This window comes from Lissotriton helveticus, chromosome 5_1, assembly GCF_964261635.1.
Source record: "Lissotriton helveticus chromosome 5_1, aLisHel1.1, whole genome shotgun sequence".
NCBI lineage: Eukaryota > Metazoa > Chordata > Amphibia > Caudata > Salamandridae > Lissotriton > Lissotriton helveticus.
Window position 1 is genome coordinate 1371574367 of NC_136065.1, and position 23798 is coordinate 1371598164.

Sequence of the window (23798 nt, forward strand, 5' to 3'; positions counted from 1 at the left end):
ATAAAGTTCTGCCCACTTTCCGCCCATCTTTTTAATTGGCTCCTGTCCCTGTCCTTTGTAAATGGTGCCTATAGGCTTGGTAGTCCCTTCTTAATATTGCCTTGTCTCTTCTTGCAACCTCCCATGAGGACACCCCTGTTACATGTGTTGTTACTCCCTAGGTTTTAATTACAGCTTCAGAGCACTGTTTTCTTAATGGGCTTCAGGCAGAACCCATGCTCGGTCCTAAGCAAGGCTAGCAGTGGTTGCTTTACTCACGAGCACATCTCACATTTATATGAGACCTATAAATTTCCCCTTATCAGCACCACACAGAGTACAACCTAATTCGGAATAAATATAATAATTTTTTTGTCACATTTCAAAGCTACTTATTGTATATATGAAGATAGCTATTTGAATGTACTCGTGGTACTGTCTTGCATGCAATGCATTATGGGTAGGGTGGATTTACCATTTCTTCTGCACGGTGCATATGTGGCAAAAAGAGGTCCCACTGGACCTCTTTTGGCCACATATAGTACTACACTCTGCAACATGGCTAGGCAAACATGCATTGGCATAGCCAATAGGTCTCGCCTTTGGGACCTTATAAGTGTTTAGACATGCAACAGTTGATGTTGTTGCACCAAGGATATTGTACTGCATAACTAAATACTTTTAAGGTTCCAAAGGCGAGACCTATTGGCTATGCTAATGCTTGTTTTAACATATTCATGCCGTCCCAATTCAATGACTTTGGCCTCATTGAAACCTTGGGAATCAAAGGGCTCGCAAGTGCAGCATCACCTCCTTAAAGGAATCCTTTTATATGGAAATTGGGTCAGTGGGCAGATGGAAAACTGCAGGAGAGAGTGCCTAAAGGAGCTGGGGAGAAGGGGCCTACGAGGAGGGGCGCTGACCGCACAGGAGCAGCTGGGAGACAGGCAGGTATGGTGGTCTTAGCCATGGGGAACATGCATTGGTGCCGTGTCCCTGGATACGGATGCCTTCCAGGTCGCAGTGGGCAGCATGTCCGGGTCACCACATCTCCAATGAACAAGATGCTTGGTGTGTCTTTTTAGGAACTCGTGAGTAGACATGGGAGAAAAATACATGCAAGCCCACTCATTGATACATGTAGAAATGCGAACCTTTCTGGCCTTCACCAAGAGCAGAGCTCTGCCTGGCCGTTTGGCTGGCAGTCAATCAAGAAAATGTTTCCAACACTGCCGATGTGACTCTTTCTGGAGACAGACACAACTAAAAAGGAGTTTTCAAAGCACAGCTGAGATTAGTAGGACTTTTTTAATCTAGCGCCTTATCTGCAGGGAGGTTCTGGAGGACTATTAGAGGCGCTCGTAATTGAGTCCTGGACGGTCTAGGCAAAGAGAGAGATAGTGAGAGATGGAGAGAGAGGGGAGCTGAGAATAAAGAGAGAGAAAGGGAGAAGGATGGAGAGCGAAAGGGGAGAGAGAAAAGAGAGGGAATGAGAATAAGAAACAGCACTGGCATGTTTCCTCTGCCACCAGCTCTTGGTTAAAACAGCACAGATAGACTAAAGACATATGGTGAAGCAAGCGTCACCCCTTCATCTGGAGAAAGACACGACCTGGTTGGTTTCAGTCTGTGTACGATTTTAAGATGTAGTTTACCATCATGGTTGTGCATCTGTCAGACGACCATGGCGCCCGGTTCGCACAATACTACACAAAACAGCAAGAATTATACACAAAGCAACAGACGCACAGCAGTGTATGTGAGAGGAAAGGTGCTGTGGTATATACAGTCGGATACAGCAGCGAGTACAATGCTGCAGTCAGCGGTTCCTCACTAAGGCAGGCACCATAATCTGTTTAGGTTTCAAGGACCCCGTTCTGCATGTAAATGGGATATTAATCTGGATCGAATCCAGGGATTGCGCACAGTGAGAAGGTGTGCTTCAAGGGCCTTGGCGCCATCCATGAGTGATTTATGGGATTCACACAGCACAGAACACGACACGAAGGGAGCCATCATGGGCCAGCCCCTGGCAGGGGAGAACCAAAGTTGAGCGAGGAAAAGCGCCCAAGATCACAAGCTGCAGGGGAGCGGGTGAAAACTGTGCAGGAGGGAAAGCGAGGTGACGTAGGGTGGGGAGGGTAAGATGTTTTCAAGCAGGAGAGTGTCGCGGCCCCGCAGCCGTGAAAGAGCAGGCAAATGCATCTGTGCTTGTGCTGGCATCCGCCTTGCGGGAACGCGCAGCGGCGTTGCGAGAGCCATATGTTTTCAATTACCAAGCACGCCGCTGCTTGCTCCCGCAAGGTGGATGCCAGCACAAGCACGAGTGTGCTTGAAAAGGAGCAGACCGATTGCTAAAGGCCCTCTTAAGGCAGCGCATGCGCGCTGCCTAGGCGAGACCTAAAAACATTGGCATTTATAATGCCAATAACTCCAACTCCAACAAATAGGAGAGCGATTGCATTTCCAATACAATAGGGCTCGCATTTGTTAAAGTTAGAGCTGTTGGCATTGAATATGACAATGTTTTTTACTTTTGCTTTTTAATACCATTGACAATAGTGCTACACAAATATAACAACTCCACAGCAAATAAAAATACAATAGTAAAAAACATCGTTATTTTTAACACTATCAGCTCTAACTATAACAAATGCAAGACGAATCAATTGCATAACAAATGCTTCTTTAAGAGCAGGCAGTGGTCCGTGGAACCACTGCCTGCTCTTAAAAACATTTTCGCTGCCAATCACAAAGGGGATGGGGTCCCCTAGGGCTCCCCTTCTGTTTGTGACTGGCTTACCACCAGTTTGAATTTGGTGGTAAATTTGATTTTTTTGCGACCGCAAATGCGATTAGGACAGAAGAGTTTGTGAAGCACACAAGGGGCTCAAAATAGACACAAGTGGGGGATCGCAAGATCTTTAGGATTTTACTCTGTAGGCTTTGTGGGAGGCACCATCAGGGAGAGAGTAGCCATCAGGGTGGGAAACAAGTAACCCAAAAGCACATTTTCGAAAGCTGAATTGTGCCACAGTATGAATTTTATAATGCGCATCATATTACCATAAATATATCCTTTTGCAAAAAACACTGCTTACACATAAAAAGCATGATTTCTAGTTTGGACATCACAATGCAAAATTCTTGCATGCTAATCACTGAGCAGAAGGTTAATCTATGTGAATCTGGCAGCAAAAGAAAATATAAGGTGAAAAGAAGGTCTTTTTCCAATCTTCCAACAAACTTTGCCAAACAACCTGGGGAAAGTGCATATTTGAAGGTCATTGAGAGACACAGATCACCATAAAAGGATGAGTTTAATTACAGCGACTACTTGAAGTAAGGTCCCCAAAGGTTATATATTTCAACATATTCAGGTATAATTGACCACCTATTTTAGATGTGACAAGGAGAACTGCAACAGGTATCTCGCTGTAAAACCGCCACAGGTACAAGGAAACCTTGCATTCTGTGTGTTTGTTCAATTTTACCAATGGACATTCATTGTTGCTGACTCAAAGTTAATCCCCAGATACAGGACTGGATCTGGAATTCTTTCAGCAATATCCTTTCCCTGGTGCCAGGTGGCGCTGCGTGATGTCTTTTTTGAAACTGGTAAAACGCAACAGATGTTGCACTCTATATGGAACGTCAATAAAGTCTGTGATGTGTTTTTCCCCTGCCTCGTGGATGCTGGATTCAGAGCCCCTGAAGATTTCCTCCATTTTTCTTTGTGATATTCTGGGATTTTGTGACAAATGCCAGATCCTAAAACTGTGACTTTTGTGCAAGCAAAGGTCTGTTCATGTTTTTTTGGTCCTTCAACCCAAGTCTAAGAACTAGCTCAGGGCCTCTTAGCCCATCTGGTCTGGTCACTGCAGGGCCTGCGTTGAATCGACCCCAATTGGCACTAGTGTTCGGGCCATAGCCTGTTTGGCTCCTGTAAATATGCCCAATATGCTGCCTCCTTCTGGCCCCAATTCGGTAACTTCACCCGCTGAGCAGTTAAGAGCTCAAATGGGTATTATAGCCCCTTTGAAAGGCCCCCATTTACTGTTGGGAAGCCAGAAAGTAAGACTTTCTTGGTGGGGTTGGCTAGAGCACTAAGATGAGCATAGAAGTGGATGACTTTTCCCTGGACCACAGGAGACTTCAAACATATGCCATTTCAGAAGCTGACCATATGAGTGGCCGGATGCCTAATGCTAATTTTGTATTTAACCCAGTACACCAGATAGCCCAGTTGCCAAAAGACCATGATGTATGTGGATTTCATAAGAAGTTCTCTACATTTGGGCTGCCCTTCCTAGGGATGCTGTGGGCATCTATGAGGCAGATCATCATTTGCCTCAATGTGACACTGATTATGCACTCTTGATAGCTCTCCAGAAGGCCAGCATTCCTAAAGTATGTCCAGTATGCTGAGGCAGATACATCACCTGAGATGAAATTCTCCTCTTATGAAGAAGTCCCCTTCCGAAGAACAGTCCTACCTCTCTGTTGTTGTGTGAAATGCCTTTTGTACCCTACAGAGCCTCAATGAAATAACGTAACTAAGATCCTCTCATAGAAGCAAATATCAGAGCTGTTGTTTTGATTTAACAACTCCTCATTATCTGCACTCAAGGAACCACCTTCTCATGCCCTTGCTGTGAAGCAGTTTCATGGCGGCTATTAGATGCTGCTTCACATAACCTTTAGTCACTGTCTCTTCATTTGTCTGACTCCAATATATCATGTCATCTACACTGTTTACAACCACCAGGTGCAATTTCAGTGCTCAACACTTCTGTGAAAGTGTCTCAATTTATTCTGCTGCCTCCATGCAGCCCGTGCTGAAATTAAAGACACCTCTAAGTGAAAACAAAAATGTGTGATGTAGAGTGTGCTGACACCTTGCTAATCACACTCCAAGGCATCATGGCAGTTGTGTACTTATGTTGTAATTTGCATAAAAATAGGGCTTGCTCCTCAAACGTGTACTGCAGTTTACATAGCAACTACTGAATCAACATTAAAATGAGTTTTTCCCTCCATTTTCTCATTGGGAATCATTCTTAGGAGCTGCTTCTTTAGCCTCATTTGGTGACTCTTGAAAATAGCTTTTTCCACAGTGTCAGCATCTCTATTGCTGGAAAATGTGCAATTTCTCTCATATCCATGTTTCAAGTGTTCTCATTGGACCTCTCTGATCGACTGTTCCTCTTCACAATATCCATAGTAGTCTCTAGTAGCTCTCCATGTCCTCAAAATGGCTGCAGAGTGTCTGTCCTAACCCCCGTCTTTCCTAACTGACGTAGGCAGCAAACCCTATCTGGAAACAAGTATTCAAATCTTACCTAATGACAATTGGTGGGGAAAATTCTTAATACTCAATGTTATGTTATGTTAAAATGCTTATATAGCGTAAACAGCTACCACTCGGGGTTTCCCACTGCTTTTAGCAGCAGAAAGATTCTCCCAGTTCAGGTGAGTCAAAACAGCCACATCTATAGTTGTCAGCGAAAAGTGGACAGCGATGTGCAAGATCTCAGTCGTTCTGGCGGAGCGTTCCAAAGCTTAGGGCAGAGGAACGTACCTAGTACTCTCTAGTAGGTCTTCATGTTCTCATAATGGATGCAGAGTATGTCCTAAACCTCTTCTTTCCTAAATAACCTAGCAACCAACCCTATTATGGAAACTATGGGTACAATTATTCAAATCTTACCTAATAACATTCGCTGGGCATAATGCTTACCCTTAAGAAATAACATGTGTTATTACACAACCTAGGTACAGATAAAAGGAAAGTCTACTGGTGGACCAGAGGCCCACTTGGATGTCTGTCAAATAGCCTGCAAGAAGTTGGAGGAACACTTTGAAAAAATGTATATTGTACTAGAGTGACATAAATTATCCTGTGTGATTCAAGGAAAAAGTGACCACATACATTGCTGCAGGGAGAGGACTTAAATACTTGTGAGTTCGGACCTCATTCTGATTACCTTATCCAAGATCATTTGGTGAGATGCGCCAATAATTCTTGCAACCAAACAAAGACTTTTAGCAAAAAATCCTGGCCCTAAAGAGCAAATTGATATTGACAAGGGAGTAGTACAGTGGACTGTGTAAAGGTAATGAAGACATCTATTAAGGCTAAAAGCAAGGTTAAATAAAACAAATTAACACTGTCTTCCTACAGAACCAATAACAGTATGGTAACTAAGACTATTCAAGGCTAAATCAGGCCTAAATGCTACAGTTGTGCAACTGGTGCGCATTTAGCCCAGTAACCTCAACAGCCAAGCCAGAAGTGCATCCACATGTTTAAAATGAGGGAGGAAGGGTAATGTTCCTAAGGTCTGGAGAGAGGCAACAAGTAAGACCATTAATCTTGTGGAGCCACTGGAAGAAAAAGAAAATTAATTGGTGTTCCAGGTTGTAGTGAACAATGATAATTTGAGACTTCCAAGTTGGGATATTACATTAGATGATAGATGTCTAACAGTTTATTTACAGATTCTTGCTCCCCAGTTACCTTACTGGATAGCCATACGTTTATTGACCTGTTTAGCAATTATGATTCTAAGCTGGAACAAGCTGACATCAAGCCGGGTGGGGCATTTTGATCCCATGTCACTCAAAGGGATGGTGAAAATGAGAATTCTTTTTAAAGGGAGATTCACAGTTGGGAAGGTATATGTGGCGAAAAAGGAATCCAACATGTTGGAGTGGTGGAACCAAAAATAATTTGGCTTCAAATTCGACTCCAATGAAAGTGATCTGGTACTTCTGGTCAATATCTCCTTTTTTGGGGATGCGTAAAAAAAATTCAAATGTTAGAAATGACATGCTAGGGCTGCTAATCAAATATTAGCATCACATCAAGCTGATATGTAAGGCTACACTGGTGGTACGCAAAGCTTGCCCAACTCCCCATCTCATACAGGCTTCCCTCATGACGGAACTGAACAAGTTGTTAGTCCAAGGCATTATAGAACTCATAGAAAATTCAAAATGGCTATCTCATGTTGTCATAGCTACGAAGGCAAAGTGAAAATATATGAGGATGTGTGTGTGCCTGTGTCTGTAGATCTCAGTTATTTAGAAACAAACTTGAGCAAGAAATAAATAATGTAAATGTGCAGACATGCAATATTTAAACTAATATGTTAGTTTACATATTGTATGCCTGCACATTTACATTATTTGTTTTTTGCTCAAGTTTGTTTCTAAATAATTAGATTTTTCCCTGCGCTTGGCACGTTATCGTGTATGCAGGGGACCCTGTTTTCTAAACTGTGTGTAGATCTCAGTACTGGCATTTGGATGGCAATCCACTTTCCAGAATACAATAAGTGCTTAGCCTGCTTAAGGATATATGTTGCTTCAGAATCCTGGACATATCCTCAGCTTACCACCAAATTGAGTTGCATCCTGACTCCAGACCCTTTATTTTGTTTATGACCCTTATAGGAGGTTACATATACGATAAGATGCCTTTTGGACTTGCATCTTCTGCTGCCACCTTCCAGCAAATATTGCAGCAGATCCTGTATGGAGTGCCCTAGTCCTCTGTTTTCGGTATGCCGTCTTAGTCTATTGCTCCGCTGAATAAACCCATGACCAATCTGTTGGAAAAGTGTTGCAGAAACTAGGGGCCAGATGTAGGTCACCAAATACCGGTCGGTAACGGCTGATTTCGGCCGTTACCGACCGGTATTTGGTGATTGAGATGTAGGGGGCCTTAAATTTACCAATTCGGTAGATTTACAGAATCGGTAAATTTACCGATTCTGTAAATTACCGAATCGTTAAATTTACCGAATCTCAAATTTGTGATGTAGGTGACACTGAAAACAGTGCCACCGGCCCTTAAGAATTCGTTATTTACCATGACATACTATGTCATGGTAAATTACGAATTCCTGTGTACATGCACATCTGTGCATGTACACCTGTGCCATGTGGCACACATACATGACCTACAAGCTAGAATCAGGGCTGCAACAGGTTGTCAAAGTGACACCCTGTCCCCCTTGCAAATCGGTATTTACCGATTCGGTAATTGACATTGATTCCTATGGGCCTCAGGGCCCATAGGAATCAATGGCAATTACAGATTCGGTAAATACCGATTCATTAATTACCGAATCATACCGATTCGGTAATTAATTCGGTAAAATTACCTACATCCCGATTGCCAGTTCTTAAATACCGAATCGGTATGATTCGGTATTTAAGAATCGGTAATCTGGTATTACCTACATCGGGCCCTAGAGGAGGCAGGCCTCATCATAAAAAGCGACATGTCATATTTATTTATTTATTTATTTATTTAGTATATTTATAGAGCGCAGAACCTGTCACCCAAAGGGCATCCTGGCGCTTTGATCAAGAAGCCGTGCACTGTAACCGCTCAAGCCGTTTTTGGAAATAGATGAGTTTTTAGCGCTTTCCTAAACGGAAGATAGTCCTTGTGACTCCTCGGAGGTGGGGTCAGCCAACTACCTTGGGCTCACTGTATCCAAAGATGGGCTCAAATTCAAATTAAGTCTTCATCGAAGCAGTGGTGAAAACACCAGACCCTACCAACAAGACAAACTTAAATCCTTCCTAGAGGCTATCAGAGTCCTAATAACAATTTTTAAAGAACTTCACCTACAAGATGGAGTCCATCTATGTGCACTTGGGGAAAGGTGTGTTGTACAATTGGAGATAAGAATGATTAGTGGCATTTCTGTTCATAAAATGGCCATCTCTAAGGCCCCCTTGTTCGGTGACTTTGATAAGAGTAAACCCTAAATCTCGACTACTGACACCCGCACTACGTTGATACAAGTGGTTGAGGGTAAGGAGCACATCCTAGCCTTTGCCTTTTCGGCCTTTAATTGATCGGAGTGTGATTACTGTGGTTGAAAGAAAAGTCCTTGCATGTTACTGGGTAGGCAGACTCTTCAGCCTTTTCTTTTGGGAAATCCCATTTATGATACGTGCTAACCACAAACCCCTAGCATAGGAACACCCTACTCCTAGAAAGTGGCTTTTGAGTTTTGAGGGTTATAATTTCAAGATCGAGTAATTGCTATGTACCAAGAATGTTACAGCACATTGTCTCTCCCCTGTGCCATTGAGAAAAGAAAGTGATGAGGAGTGTATTGTTGTATCCTAGCCATTGATCTGGTAAGAATAAGAGAAGATGGTGGAAGTAGAGCATGAGAGATGATGAGAGAGGATGAAGAACTGAAGGAAATCTGGAAGAGGATTCTGTCTGGATGGCCTGCAAGGAGGAAAGATATCCCTGCGAACGTAGCAAGGTACCTGGAAATAAGGAATGAAATCGGCATTGAAAGTGAATTCTATGCTGAGTCCCTCAACAAGGCTTAGAAAGAATGTCTTATACCTGGCACATAAAGGTCTCCTGGGCAGAAGCCTTGGCCAAGAGCAAGTGTAGATCTAAGTACGGGTGGCCCTGCGTGGACTCATCGATTACCTATGTTGCTGGATCAGTCTTAAGTGTGTGCATAACACTTCCACCAATGTGCTCATTAATTTAATCTAAGACATACATATTCTACAATGAAAGGAAACCCAATGTCCTCATTACCATTAATGGAGTGCATTTCACCTTCGACCTCATAAAACGTTTCTTGCAAGAGATGTTGATTATTTTACATATAACTGCATTGTATTGCCCCATAGGGAACTGTCCTGTCTGGTAGAAAGAACAAATACATGGTCAAGAGGCAAGTGTGATAGGGTTATCTGTAGAGAATCTAGAGGTGAATGATACAGTCCTATCGGCCATCCCTAACAATTTCACATGACTCTTACCCTTTGTTTCTATCAAAGAAAGGGAACCAGGCACCTAGGGTCCCCTATACAGTTGAAGGATGGTGGCCTGGTGAGAGTGAATAGAGAAGAAATCATGAGGAAAATAAATCAAGTCTCACCAGTCGGAGTGCAGATATTACCACAACCAAGTTGATGATGTTTCCCAGTTTACACCAAATGACTAGATATTGGTGAAGAACTCTATGTCAAAGAGTCCTTAATTTCATTTACCAAACCCTTACAGGTCTAGCAGATGGACCTTAGAGTATGGTCAGACTTGGAGCATGGATAGTGTGTCTAGACACGTTCCTAGTGGTGTTATGGATAGTACTGTTTTCCTTCTGCAACCTGTGCAGCTGTAAGTAATGAGAAGCAAAAGTATGGGGCCACCAGAAACATTTAAGGACCCCAGCATGGCATAACGATTTTGCCATATGTTCCGTCACCTCATCTAGATGACCCTACCTAGACACTTTCTTTCTTTAATGATGTGCGTCCCCCCTTTTGCTAGGGGAAGAACTGGGTTGTATTATTACTCATGTCATTATATATAATAGTTGCTCATTATTACTCATTTTTGCTGTTCCCTACACATTCCTTCCCTCTTACCTCCCTCCCCCCCTTACTTGTGTCTATCTCTTTTAGAATGTTGACATGTGTACTGCTGTTGCTTACTGAAAAGGTGATGACTCTTGGCTAAAAACTCTAGCTAAGACCTCGTGTGCTGTTGACAGTCTGTTTACAACAGAGACGTTCAAAATTATGACACTCTCTCTCGCTCTCTCTCACTCTCATCAGACACTCATTGCTGGACCTTCATCACCCCTATTTCCACATCCAGGTTGAGAGTAAGCAGGTTCATGAGGTTTGTGGTGTGGAGGATCACTATAAGTGTACTGTACTGCCTTTGGTCTATTGATAGGTCCTAGATTATTCACGAAGGTTAAGGCAATAGTGGTGGCTCATTTGCACTGCCTGATGATGACTCGCTGGTGAAGCCTTCCTCCTTGGACCTAGTGAAGAAAGATCCACCCACCTAGATTGTGCAATCACTTTGTTGCAGCAGTTGGTATTCATGATAAACAGAGATAAGTCTTCGACATAAGACACTGTTGTCCTTCAGTCCATTTACTGTCAGACAGCCAGGTTTCTTCTTCAGTAGTCTGGCTTGATGGTTTCTAATATATGATTGGTTCTCCAAGCGTGTCTCACTATACAAAGGATTGGACTGGTTTCTAACCCAGCAATGTCAGCCTGACAGATTATCTATTGCTGCCTTTGGTTCAGATTTAGGCCCTCCAGTGGTGGGCATGCCCAGAGAATGTGCTTAAAAGGGAGCAGTTTTTCCACTTTAACCTGGACTGATGATGGCGCTCACATGACTGATATACATATCAATGGCCTCTGATCTCATTGGTAAAGACAGATTCACAACAACCTGATTTATGTGAATAGGGAGTTGTGAGGTCCAAATCTCTGTGTTGAAGCAATTCTGCTCTGGGCTTTCTGACAAAAAAATGTGTATATCAGCGGCTTGCCCATTGGGGAGTCACAGACTGGAGGCAGGTTACCAAATCTGGCTGTTGGCTGTTCTCATCAGTGAAAGCAGCATTAAAATGTGCTGGACAAGATGTTCACTAGACGGGGAACCCTAAATGTAGCCCTTTTTGTATTACACCGCTGTGGGTGACATGCTGTGGTTGGATTTTCTTTTACTCACCACTGTGCATTTTCTGTAATCCCTCTGATTCAGTAGGTCATTGTGAAAATAGGACAGCTCAGTCTGATAATCGTGGATTGGGTTTAGCATATCTAGTAACCAGACCTCTTGCAATTGAGTTGTGTGCCTAGCTCCCTATCTCAGACAACCGTCTGTTCCAACACTGGTGTCAAATGTAGCAACCAAATGTGGCTTCTGTTCACCATGCATGGAACTTGAAATATTAGCACAGCATAAGAATTGTGGGTGAAGGTCCAGATGTTTTGCTTTGTGCCAGATTACCTTGGACAAAGGCCATATACTCTAGTAGTTGGTCCTTTGCTTCCAATTGTGAAAAGCAGTTATTGAATCCTCTGCAGTCTGAGGTTTTGAGCATTCCTTTGGCTAGGTTTGCAAAACAAGTTACAACGGGTGCCCTTCTGAGTTCCTCAGTTGGACTTCGATTAAGTTCGGAAATGCATTTGGCTTCCGTTTTTGAGTCATTACACAGTTGTTCATTGATGTTTTTAATGCCGAATATACTCTTTCTGATATCAGTATCCTCAGATAAGAGGCTGGGAGAATCACATACCCTTTGAACCTCTCTATACTTCATGTATTTTTACACGTACAAAGTAACCATGTAAGATGCACTTTCATTTGTGCTGATGGTTGTGTAGGAGTTTCATCTTGTTTCAGTGTGGTTTCCACAGGAAATGTCCTCCCTAATCTTGAGAATTGCCCAGAAGAGATCGACCTACTACCATTTCATCCATTAGCGGTATGCGAATGTGCTTTGATGATGGTTAAAAACATCAGCAAGTATCACAGGTTTGTTTAAAAATATCACTTTAAGTAGTTTCTAAGCTCAATTACCTCTTTGAATGTGGAAAACATACCAGGAAAGTGTTATTGAAATAAAAAATATTATTTTCACATTTCTATATGTGGTTATATTTATTTGCTGTTTTTGTGAAGTGTTCTTGAAGTCAAGAGGCACTACGGAGTACTGATAAAACACAGACAGCAAAAGCTGTGTGGTTGTAAAAGACTTATTATGAACAACTAAGAGTGGGTTTAAAGCCCACCTGTTGCTTTCCATTAGTTGGCTAATTGCCACTTTCATTTGCTTGCTTCCTATGCAATTGCTTGACTTCCTCTTTTTCATGTTTGCCACTCCCCTGGAGCAAAGCCTCATTATGATCATTTTGGATTGGCTGACTTGTATCCTTCCACTACTCACATTTAAGGAACTGAGACCCCATGGGTTGTCTAGCTCTCTCCCTAGAGTGCTGTTTCTCCCCTCAAATATCTGTTGCACTCGCTGTGTGGCTCACCAGCCATCCCAGCTTGTCTGTACAAGCTCAGCAGCAGGGATATTTTTGCTGGGGTATTGCTGAAGAGCAGAATCTCAGGGTTGGCTTTGTTTTATCTCCTGTATTTCACGTATTGCATGGAAGCAGCACTTTTGACACTGAAAGGCTTTTATGGCGCTGGGGAAGGGCCACCTTCTGCACTCACTCAGCTGGCGTCCAAGGCAGAATGTGTTCTTAGAATGACACTTCTTCCATGGACTGGACGTCAGTTCACCAAAAAGCTGGTGTAGAAGTGACTTAACATGGAGTTTGACTTTCACTTAGTCACTCACTCAGTCAATTCAATCAAAATAACTTTATTTGGTTCACACGTGCCATAAAGGTTTAACATACATACATAAAACTGTAAGAGAATTTCAGATCCGGTGTGTACAATAATATGACTCCGATCACTAAAAACCCAAAATACTGAGACAATTTACAATTTACTTAAAAAAATTAACCCTACATGCTCAGTGCCCTGATCCCACATACTCAAAGCTCTGCACTACAGGCTTTGTTACCCACTATCAGATTCCATCATATCAATACTTATTAACATTTTTAAAACCAATTAAAAACACAGATTTATCTATTACAATTCATAACGTTTTCTTATTGACAATGCCATCCTGATATAATTGGATACAGCAGTGCTAATAGAAGCGGAAGACAAAGAGTGCAAAAAATTAAAACCATCCTGGTAGGTACAAGGGTGGATTTCTCTCAAGATTGGATTTAGGAATCGTGCCCTTGGCTCTTTGTAGAGTGTGCAAACAGCATAAAGTGCAAAGTGCTCTCTGCTGCTAAATTATCGCATGGACAAGCTGTGAGTTTATCACTCCAACCTGACTGTTTAGCAGGGCCGGACCAAAACCGGCCCTGGCAAAGTGCTCGGCCGGCCCTCCCTCCTCCCCCTGGGGGGGGGGATGCCACCAAGCTCTTTACCAGGGCCGCTTTTCCGCCGAATTAGTTACAGGGCCGATTTTGCAGCTTTGCTGCAAAAACGGCCCTGTCACAAAAACGGCCCCCACCCTTGCGGCCGACCGGGGAATTGCCCGGTGCCCGTAACGGCCAGTCCGGGCCTGCTGTTTAGGGAAAGCCACTAGAAAGTGCAAAGGTGAAATCTGGTCATAAGAAAACGAATCTGTGCATTAATAGTGAAGGATAGATAAAATTGCTTTTGTGTGGGGGACAGTCCTGAGTGGCATTGCGTTCCCAAATGCCGGTGACGCATATTTGCCTCAGCATAATGTGCTTCTTTTATAATCATTTTCATATTTGTATGAATGCTAGCAGGGTTGTCATAATAGTGCCCTAGGCCAATTGCATTGAATTGGTCTTTAACAAAACGGAACCATGGGATCAGCAGGGCATTATCAAGGTTCATACAATCCTTGATAACTTCCCATGAGAATGTTAGGTCCTCAGATGTCCAAATTTTAGACCGGAGAACCAATGGGGCAGTATTAATTCGGTCGTCTATGTAGTCCAGCCCTACCTCAGAGTGACAAAAGACTGTGGGGGCACTTTTTGGGGTCATCACAGTCTTTTTATAAATGTATTTTCTAAGATTTGTAACTGGGTACTGATGTCCCCACACTCCTGTCCCGTAGGATGCAACAGATAGGCATTTCGATTAGTATTAAGTAATCAATTCTCTTACTGGCTTGTGGCCTAATTTACAGGCGAGATAGTCAGTCAGTCAGTCACTCCCTCACTCACACACACACACACGCTTACACATTCATTCACACATACAAACTCTTGCACGTAAGCACGCACACAACATTTATTTATTTATTTTAGAGTTTTATAGAGCGCAAACTTGACCCGTAAGGGTATCAGAGCGCTTTACAGAGTCTGAGAGTCATACAATAGGCAGGATATCACAAGAGTACTGTACATCAGAGCGCTTTACAGAGTCGAAGAGTCATACAATAGGCAGGGTATCACAAGAGTACTGTACATTAGAGGAAGGGGTTGCTGGGTACCAGAGGGATGGGAGAATACTGTACATCAGACATACATTTAAAAGCATTTTTTAACGTACCTCAAATGCGGGTGAATGTCACATTCCAACTAATTGTCCTCCACTATTAATATACTAATGGTGAATAATGTAATATCATTCACTATTAGTGCAATTAAAAAATGACAGAAAACAAGGAAAGTGGAGCCCCAACCGACGTCCTTAAGTAGGAGCTGCCCCTGTCTCCCTGGCACTGATTTTTCTACCTATGAGGCCAGGGGTTGTAAGAGGAAATCTAGCGGTCGCAGCAGTGACCCTTGGCTACTCCAAATGACGTCCATGACTTCTCCCGGTAGTCCCTAAATCTGTTCCCTAAGGCACTGCAGAGTACGAAATTGCTAAATCCCATGGAAAGTAAATTAGGCCTTGGCTAGCATTTCTCTCTACATTCTGACACTTCGTTATTCTTTGAAAATTCTGTTCAGATTTTCCTGAATGAAAAGTATTTGAAAAATAAGCCATGCCGTTTATAAAGATTGAAAACATTGAATTCTTTGTACGGTGTTGAGGTGCCATAAGATATATGTTTGCTTTTTGTTCCAGTATTTTGCAATGTGATTTTCCTTTACTTTTTTAAACAATGCTTTAGACACAAACATTGGCAAAGCGATCCACCATGGCACTTGCATTATAAATGTGAGACCTATTGGCTTTATCAGTATTTGTTTAATGTGAATGGTTTTGTCTTTGAATTAGATCCTTTCTAGGGGAAATAAAATTATATCAAAAACAATAAGTGTTCCACTGGTAAAAATGGTCAACCATGGCAAACGAATAGTAGTGCAAAAAACAAACCGCGCAACAAGACACTGATCATATGCACAAATGAATATGGTCTCAAAGAAATAATGGATTAAAAACACAAATTATTTTAATGCATCACAAATAATTACCCTTGACGTCATATGTTATCCCGGATATCAGCTTCATGGTTTTAAAATATAAATACCTCCAAGGGCGCATAGCGTCTTAGTAGATATCTGCATGACTTAATCTATGTTTCATTGGAAGACAGGTACTGTGTGTGTCCATGATTCAATGTTTATAAATACCCCATATTTGTTTTTAAATGTAGGTTTGTATTTTGCCCAAAACATTCAAATAGATAGATGTAGGTGTATGGTGTGTGGTTTAGTTTTGAATGCATGTGTTGTATATACTTATTTATGTCACTATATCCAATGCAACATAGATAGTCTCTCTGATTTAACTGTAAAATAGCCCCATTTCCATTAAAATGAGAGATATGGCGGGCCTGAGATATCACATCCTATGACTTATTTCTCCCTATAATTTTGGGGGACTTGTGCCCTGATGAACAGAAATAGAAATATGACTGTATTGTTTTCAAACTTTCCGCTGTACTCAATAAAACTCTTTTCTCCCCAGTGACTTGTAACTATGGGAACGGAGGCTGTCAACACACCTGTGACGAAACGGAACAGGGGCCCAAGTGTGGGTGTCATGTGAAATTTGCACTGCATGCGGACGGGAAAACATGCATAGGTAGGTGAGAACCCAGCTCACTTTCATTTACAACGCAAAAATACTGTCTTCTTCCTGTAATGCTCTATAGATGGGAGGCAAAAAGTTACTTACCTAGGATTCGTCATTGGTAAACTCTCTACTGTAGGCAAGTGTATCTGGCCATTGGTGGTACACTGTCAGTTTCGAATAAAGTGTGTCAGTAACAGAGAAACATGTATGAAAATGAAATGTGTGTTTTTGTATGTTGGATGCAAACACTGCTTTCTCTGTCGCATTGTCGACTTTAGCGCTACGCCATGGGAACAAGCAGGGTTCATGGCGGCCCTGGGCAGGGAGCGTAGGTAGGAGCCCCGGAAGAGTGGGTCCGGGCGGGGCGGAGCCCCCCGGAGCTCAGGAAGGTGTTACAGAGCCGGAGGCCGCCAAATCCCTGCCAGGGGCCACCACGCAAATATGTATCCATCCTCAGAGGATTATTATATTAAGGATATACATTGGCATGGCGGCCCCTGGGGTTTGGCGGCCCTGTGCAGGTGCACAGCTTGCACATGCCTTAGGCCGCCCCTGGAACAAGGAACGTATTTCTGGTAATTTTTCTTCTTAGAGAGACACGTGAGTGGTTTGGGACAGAATAAGTCGAAGTGACGTTATCTTTTAAGCTTGTGTGTGGTTTAATATAGAAAAGTATTTGTGGTACACTTTGCTTGGAGAGATGGTTACAATGAGAAGAGATGCAGAAACGCGCAATCCATTCGGGTACTCATTTGTCTGTTTGGAAACCTCTGCCAGTGGATATATAGAGAGATGTTTGAGGGTTTGTTCTGTAGCACACGGCACGTGTACGTGTGTGCACTTATACGTGCATGAGTGCAATGTCATACAGTTGCATATTTGGGGGGTGCTTATTATAACCTGTCTTATTAGCTATGGATGTGTGTGTGTGTGAGAGAGTGTGTATGTTTTATTTTAAACCAGAGCATGTATGTTAGATACATTTCATGTATATCTGAAATGCACACACATGTGACTTAAATACAGTTCTGTCTATATCTGATTATAAAGCAGCTGTTATTCTGGTGATGATGCTCTCTCTCTCGCTCTCGCTCTCTCTCTCTCTCTCTCCCCCACCCTACCTAAAGAAGTCGGAAGCTGAAACGTTGTAGTGGAAATATATTTTGTTATTTGGTGACTCCATCTGTTTGAGTCACTTCTTCCTTGAATATATATTATACTTCTCGTTAATTATTTAGAATCCAGGTAATGAGCCTCAAATATTCACTCTGACTCGTTTTAGGGATCCACAGCATTGCACTGGTTGCTTGTTAGTCTGCATTGCTTTTGAATATACAATTTCTTTGTTGGACATCCTAGTAGGTGTAATATATCAATCTATCTGCAGAAGATATCAGTCATATTTTTAGAACTATGTTGTCCTAGATTATTTGTCACCGTGGCCTGCAGGATCAGTTCAGTTTCCTGTCTGTTACAGCTATATGCTGAAAGTTTCGCTGTTGCGTTGACGTTAGCTTCGTGAAATAGTCTCACTTGCCTTTGATATCAGTTGCCTTGAAAGTTTAGGCTTTGACACACAAAGAACCTCAGACTTTAATGGCACTTTCTAATGAATCCAAATAAAATTCTTGCTCAAATGTATTGGTCTGCTGTGCTCTATTTACTGCTCATCTTTTAAGTTATGTGTGCTGATCCTGGTTGTTTTATGCTGTTTGTTGCTATCGTGTATTATGAATCCTATTATTTCACATCAGTTGCTGCTGCGGTTTGAGTTTTTTGTCTCATGATTGTTTTTGCTGTGATGAGGCATGATATGGTTCTTGCTGTATGGTCTTGGCTTTTGTAGTATGGTAGGGTTTAGTTGTGTTTATTTATAGACATGTTATTCTTACTTTGCATTATCTACTGCTTATGTTGTGATCGGGTGTTAGTAATCTGGTTGTTCTTTTAACAGTTTGGTAGGAATCCTGCCTTGTATGGTGTGTGACTCTGTATTAGGGGTGGGCCATGCACACCACTGGTACATGGTGTGTGACTCTGTACTAGGAGTGGACCATGCAAACCACTGGTACAATGTCTTAAACAGTATCAAGAAGACTTTGCAATGTACCCAGACAACACTCACAATCATGTCTATCTCAATAACCACCCAAACAACACCATAAACATCATCTTGTGTTTGGACCACATCCTTTAATGGATGATGGAGAGCATCCCCTGCCTGAACGGAACTAAGATGGAGATCATTAAGTGAGCCTACCTCACTAACATATGATTTGCCTTATGGTCTCCGAATCACCCTTTCACTACCTCTCAAGCCAGAAACATGGGAGTGGTCTTTCACTCAAAATTCACATTTGTTCTACAACTGTGGTCAAATGATTCATCCAGAAATGCATGCTTTAAACTTATTAACTACTATGTATTGCATAGATTCTATGTGACCCCAGAGAGAATACACAGATACGTCCGGGTGGAGGAGGCGGCCTGCCCCATATGTAATGAAGAGCATATCATCCATATGCTCTGGTCCTACCTGGGACTGCGGGAGTTATGGGAGGAAGTTTTGCACCTCCTAGAAGAAATACTTAAAAAAGAGCTCCCCCACACTCCGGCCTACTGGGATGGTTCCTCCAAAGTGAGTAGCAAATTCCAAGACCTAGCATTTATCCTAGCAAAACGCAAAATAGCTAGGAACTGAAAAACAGTGGGAGGTTCTAGACTGACCACATGGAGGAACGAATTGACAAAGTGGGCGAGTTGCGAGGGGTGAATACTAACAAGGGAGGCCAAGAGAGAACTGAGGGACATGAAAATGGCTAGAGCCTGGGAAGCCCTGGTGGACGCCTTATCTCACCATGACCCGAAGACCCCAGGAGGAACCCCTGCAAGAGAATAATAGGCACTCTTTGGAATGTACATCACACTAGGTTCAAGATATTGAGGCACAGGCTTTCTCACACCATAAAGGATAAATTACTAGAGAGATCTTGGCGTACCCTAGCCCTTCTCCGCATCCAACATGGAGACTAGCCATTCCCCACAAGCACTCAACATATACAAACTACTGATAACTGACTCATGAGGGGGAGAGGGATATAGTTCAGTTAAGAATTAACAATGTGACCACAAGTTATGCAGAAGGAAATAAAATGTGATGTAAAAGACTAACGCGGTTTGACTGGGACCCAGCCATGATGTGCATACAATAAAAGCAATACAATCTGTTTTAATTTTTTTTAAACAAAACTATGGTCAAATTTATCAATTTGACTACAGCTAATGCCATTTTTCCCCTGGACTACTGTACCATCATCTATACGTGCCTCCTCAAAACACTCATTGTCAAACTATAACGGTTACAAAACCAGCCAACTGGAATTGTGCCTAGACATACCCAAATGAGACTACATCAAGCATGGTCTTGAGGCTCTCCGCTAGCAACTAGTCGAAGCCAGGATCAAATTCAAAAAAGTACAAAGCTTCACTCCACAACTACTCCTCAAACCAGAAAACTCTGCCACTCAGCTGACCTCATCGCACACCTGTTGTTCAAGTGAAAGAAACAAAAATGCAGGCCTCTGGGAGTAGTAGATCTAAGACTCTGGGATGCCCTTAGTTGTTCCCTGAGATCAGCAGGCTCGCCTTTTAAACTGAACCACATAAACGACACGAAACGCCTGTAATTTGAGCTATTAAAACTCACCCTCTAAATTAACCTGCTGAACTTTGAGGGGCTGAGATCACAGAGCGGTGGCCCTCTACCCTGCCTGATTGAATGCATTTGGCCTTGTATCTCTTTTCAGATTGCACTGTGGACGTCTTTGCACACTGAAGTAATCAAACTTCTAGACATAACACACTCTAAAACAAATACTAAAATAAATAATCTTTAATCTGTCACAATTTTCTATTGTTATTTGCCCTTATGTGTGGTCCTGTGGTCGCCTAATTTGTTTTTGTCCGATGGTGTTTTAATGATCTCATATGGTAGGTTAATGCCTTATGGATATGATGTGAACTTTGTCTTGAGATTTTTCTGCATAGGTTTGGTATGACCATGTTGTGTGATGTTTACTACTACGGTATGGATGATCCCTTCCGCATAGTGGTCACTGCTCTAGTCACAGCTATAGTATGTTAAGGCCTTAGTCTTGTAATGATTCCTGCTGTGTTACAGGACATACCTTTTTGAAGTACTTGATGCAGTGGTTTTCTCTTTCTCTTGTCTCACTGTGTTTATTTCTGTGCTTAATAAACCCCAAAAATCATGGTTATTGTAGATGTGGTATAATATAGCCCTGATTCTTCCCTTTACTATTGTAGTCTTGTAGTATTCCTTTTCTGCTGATGTGTACTGTGTTGCATGATCTGAAATTGTAGTTAATGTTTTGTAGCATTTGTGACTGCAGCCTGTTAATGTTCTTGTCTGCTAGTGTTTGCTTCTATTTTAAAGGACCCTTGTTGAATGCTCGTTTTTTCTGCTGTGGTATTCTTTTCCTTGCTATTCTGGTACCTCCCACCCTTATTTCTTCCAATCTTCGCGAATGCAAACCACTTGCGATGCCCATGTTTGAGTACATCTGCTCCTAATCCTCAATCCATTTCTTTCTTCCATTGGAGGTTCTTGGACGTGGCTACACAGCCTGTGTGCATGTATGTATGCATATGGTACTTGCATAGTACAAGCCTCACCGAAAAGGCATCGGAGTGCTGTACAGGGTCAAAGGCAAGCGTACTGTCAACCATACAATTTCAAAAACAGAGAGGCAACAGTAGCATCCAGACAGTAATAGAAAATAGATTCTTTAATTTTCGATGTTGTAGCTGTATCCTTCTTTCATATTGTTGATTCAAAAACAAACATGCGCAGCCAGCGTGTTTCACCCTCAACAGGGCTTCATCGGGGCAATGTGGGATTCACTTAATTCCCCTTTGGATATAATGTATTGTCTTCCGAACAGGCAAGTATCAAATTGTAAATCACTCCTTAAATGTCGAAAAAGTCCCATCCGCAGTTTTAGGCATGAATTGGACTGTACGTAATCACCTTTAGGTATGGTGTATTGTCTTCCGAACAAGCGAGTATCAAATACTCCTTAACTATCAGAAAGTCACGCGGCACTTAGGCGTGAATTATACTGTACGCAATCAAGAGACTTATGTACAACAATCGAGCCCAAGAGTGATACTGTCAACCAGTGATAGGAGAGATAGTGGGTCATTGGTTTGTTACTGCATTGTGATGTAATATTCTTTAAAGAAGTATGTCCTCAACTATTTCGTAAGTTGGCGCAGCATTAGGGCAGTCTCTATGGAAATGGAGATGTTGTTTCAGGTCCTGGGTGGATAGATTGGAAAAGGCTGCTGCCTAATTATTTTTTTTTGCAATTCTTAGTCTCCAGTATGATTATGGCCTTGCTGGGGGTATGTAAATAGCTACCAGTGATGCTTAGCTTGTCTGCAAGATAAGTGGGGTCCTGGTCATGATGGCTTTGTGAATGATGCAGCTGATTTTGAACATGGTACGGGCTGTCAAGGCGAGCCAATCAAGTTTTAGCACAATGGGGATGATGTGATCATATTTCTTCAGCCTTTGATGAGATGTGCTGCAACATATAGGATGTCCTTAATGGGTACCAATGTAGAGTCTGGAAGGCCCTTAAACAGGGCTTTAACACCAACCAGAAGCAAGAGTATGAGGGCCTGAACAACAACACTGAAGTCACTTTCTGGAAGAAACACTTTTACTTTCTTTAGAAGAGAGATCTGGGACCAGGCCTTCTTTGTGTGTGTTTTGGCAATATGGTCCTTGAGGTTGAAGTTGGTGTTCAAGGTGAATTCCACCGATTTGTCATACTGTAAATGTTGGGGTTTGAACCTATCACGGTTCATGTCTTTGAGGCAGGTGTGTACTGTTTCTTGATTCTTGTTCTCGGCAAATAACAGGAATTCTGTTTTAGATGGGTTGAACTTCAGGTAAGAGATGAACATCCAAGTCTGGATGAGGTGCAGGCAGTGTTTAAGGCGGTGGATTTCTGGACCAGAAGAGGCTGTTAGGTAGAGTTGTGTGTCATCAGCAGACTGGTGGGTTTTTATGTTGTTATTAGTGAGTAGATCCCAACTGGGCTCCTTGTTGGAGCTGAAGGTGACAGGAGACAGTATACAACCTTGGGAATACCACAGATGATAGCGATCTTTTGTGATCTGGAGGTGGTCATGTGAACATAGTGTTGTTGATTGGAAAGGTAGGACGAGAACCAGTGTAGGACTGTGCCAGTAAATCCCTTCTGCGACTTTAAAGTGTGGATAATGATTGAATGGTTGACTGTATGGAAGACAGCTGTGAGGTCCAGCAATATCAGGAGGCATAGGTCATCTTCATCTGTAGTCTGGAGGGTGTTGGCCCCAATGTGTAACGTAGCAATCTTCATGCTGCAGTGTTATCTGAAGCCCGATTGGTAGGTGAGCACAGACTGCTTTATCAGTCAGTCAGTCATAAGCTTTTATTCGATATGCAAGATATCTTATAAGCACATATACAAAACAATCATTACAAAGTACAAAAAGACATAGCTTTAAGAAGTCAGTATAAGAACTCATTTAAAAAAGATAAAAGGACATAAAGCGCCTGTAAATAAATTAGCTAAAAAAGAATTAAACCGCTACTGACAGTCTCTTACATCGAATAAGCCAAAACTGTTTTAAAAATTTAGCTATTCCGCACACAATGGGGGGGGAAGTGTCCGTGGTTAGGATGCGCAGGGCGACTAGGTGGCTACGTGTACCCAAAATTAGGAAGAGGGGTTTCAACCAGTACCTCCGGGGCCTGGCATAGTCCGGACATTCAAATAGTACATGCACAATAGACTCAACCCTGTTCGGGCAACATGCACAATTCGGGGAGGCACGGGCCACTGATGACCAATTTGATACCACAGCTCCCAGCGGGAGGGATCCAACTCTAAATTTAAAATAAAGGGCTCGGTCAAAAGGGAGTGTGATCAGGTCCAGATAGGGTTCAAAGGCCACAATATCTTTAGTTTGTAAAAAGGAGACCGTGGACTTGCAGTGCTTCGAGTTTGTGATTAGGCGCTCCGCCGTCCATTTCCAAAAGAGCGCTTTAACAACTTCTTTTGGAGGGGCTGAGCGTGAAGACCAACAGTCCCCTAGACCAATCTTCTCCAGGAGCTTCTTGGTTTCACTCAGCCATCTGATCTTGGCCCAACCCCCCAAACTCATTATTTCCCCCAAACCCTCGGCGTAAGATTTTAAATCCTCACCCCTCCAAATTCGTGTCCACAGTAGGAGAGGGCGAAGCTGAGCCTGATCTTTGATGCTCTTACAGCCCGTGTCCAACAGCACTGGTACAGATGGCGTGCTCAGTGGAATGGAAATGATGGATTTTAGAAGTTTGGTC

The 23798-nt window shown here is 42.5% G+C and overlaps 1 protein-coding gene across 4 annotated transcripts in view; it reads left to right on the forward strand.

Annotated features, from left to right (window-relative positions):
* Positions 1 to 23798, forward strand: part of SCUBE3 (signal peptide, CUB domain and EGF like domain containing 3) — a 1212393-nt gene that overhangs the window by 732211 nt on the left and 456384 nt on the right. For all 4 annotated transcript variants that reach the window (XM_078644301.1, XM_078644304.1, XM_078644302.1 and 1 more), the window contains exon 6: positions 16271 to 16387. In XM_078644301.1, the coding sequence (XP_078500427.1) occupies positions 16271 to 16387 (117 nt within the window). The remainder of the gene's footprint in view (positions 1 to 16270; positions 16388 to 23798) is intronic.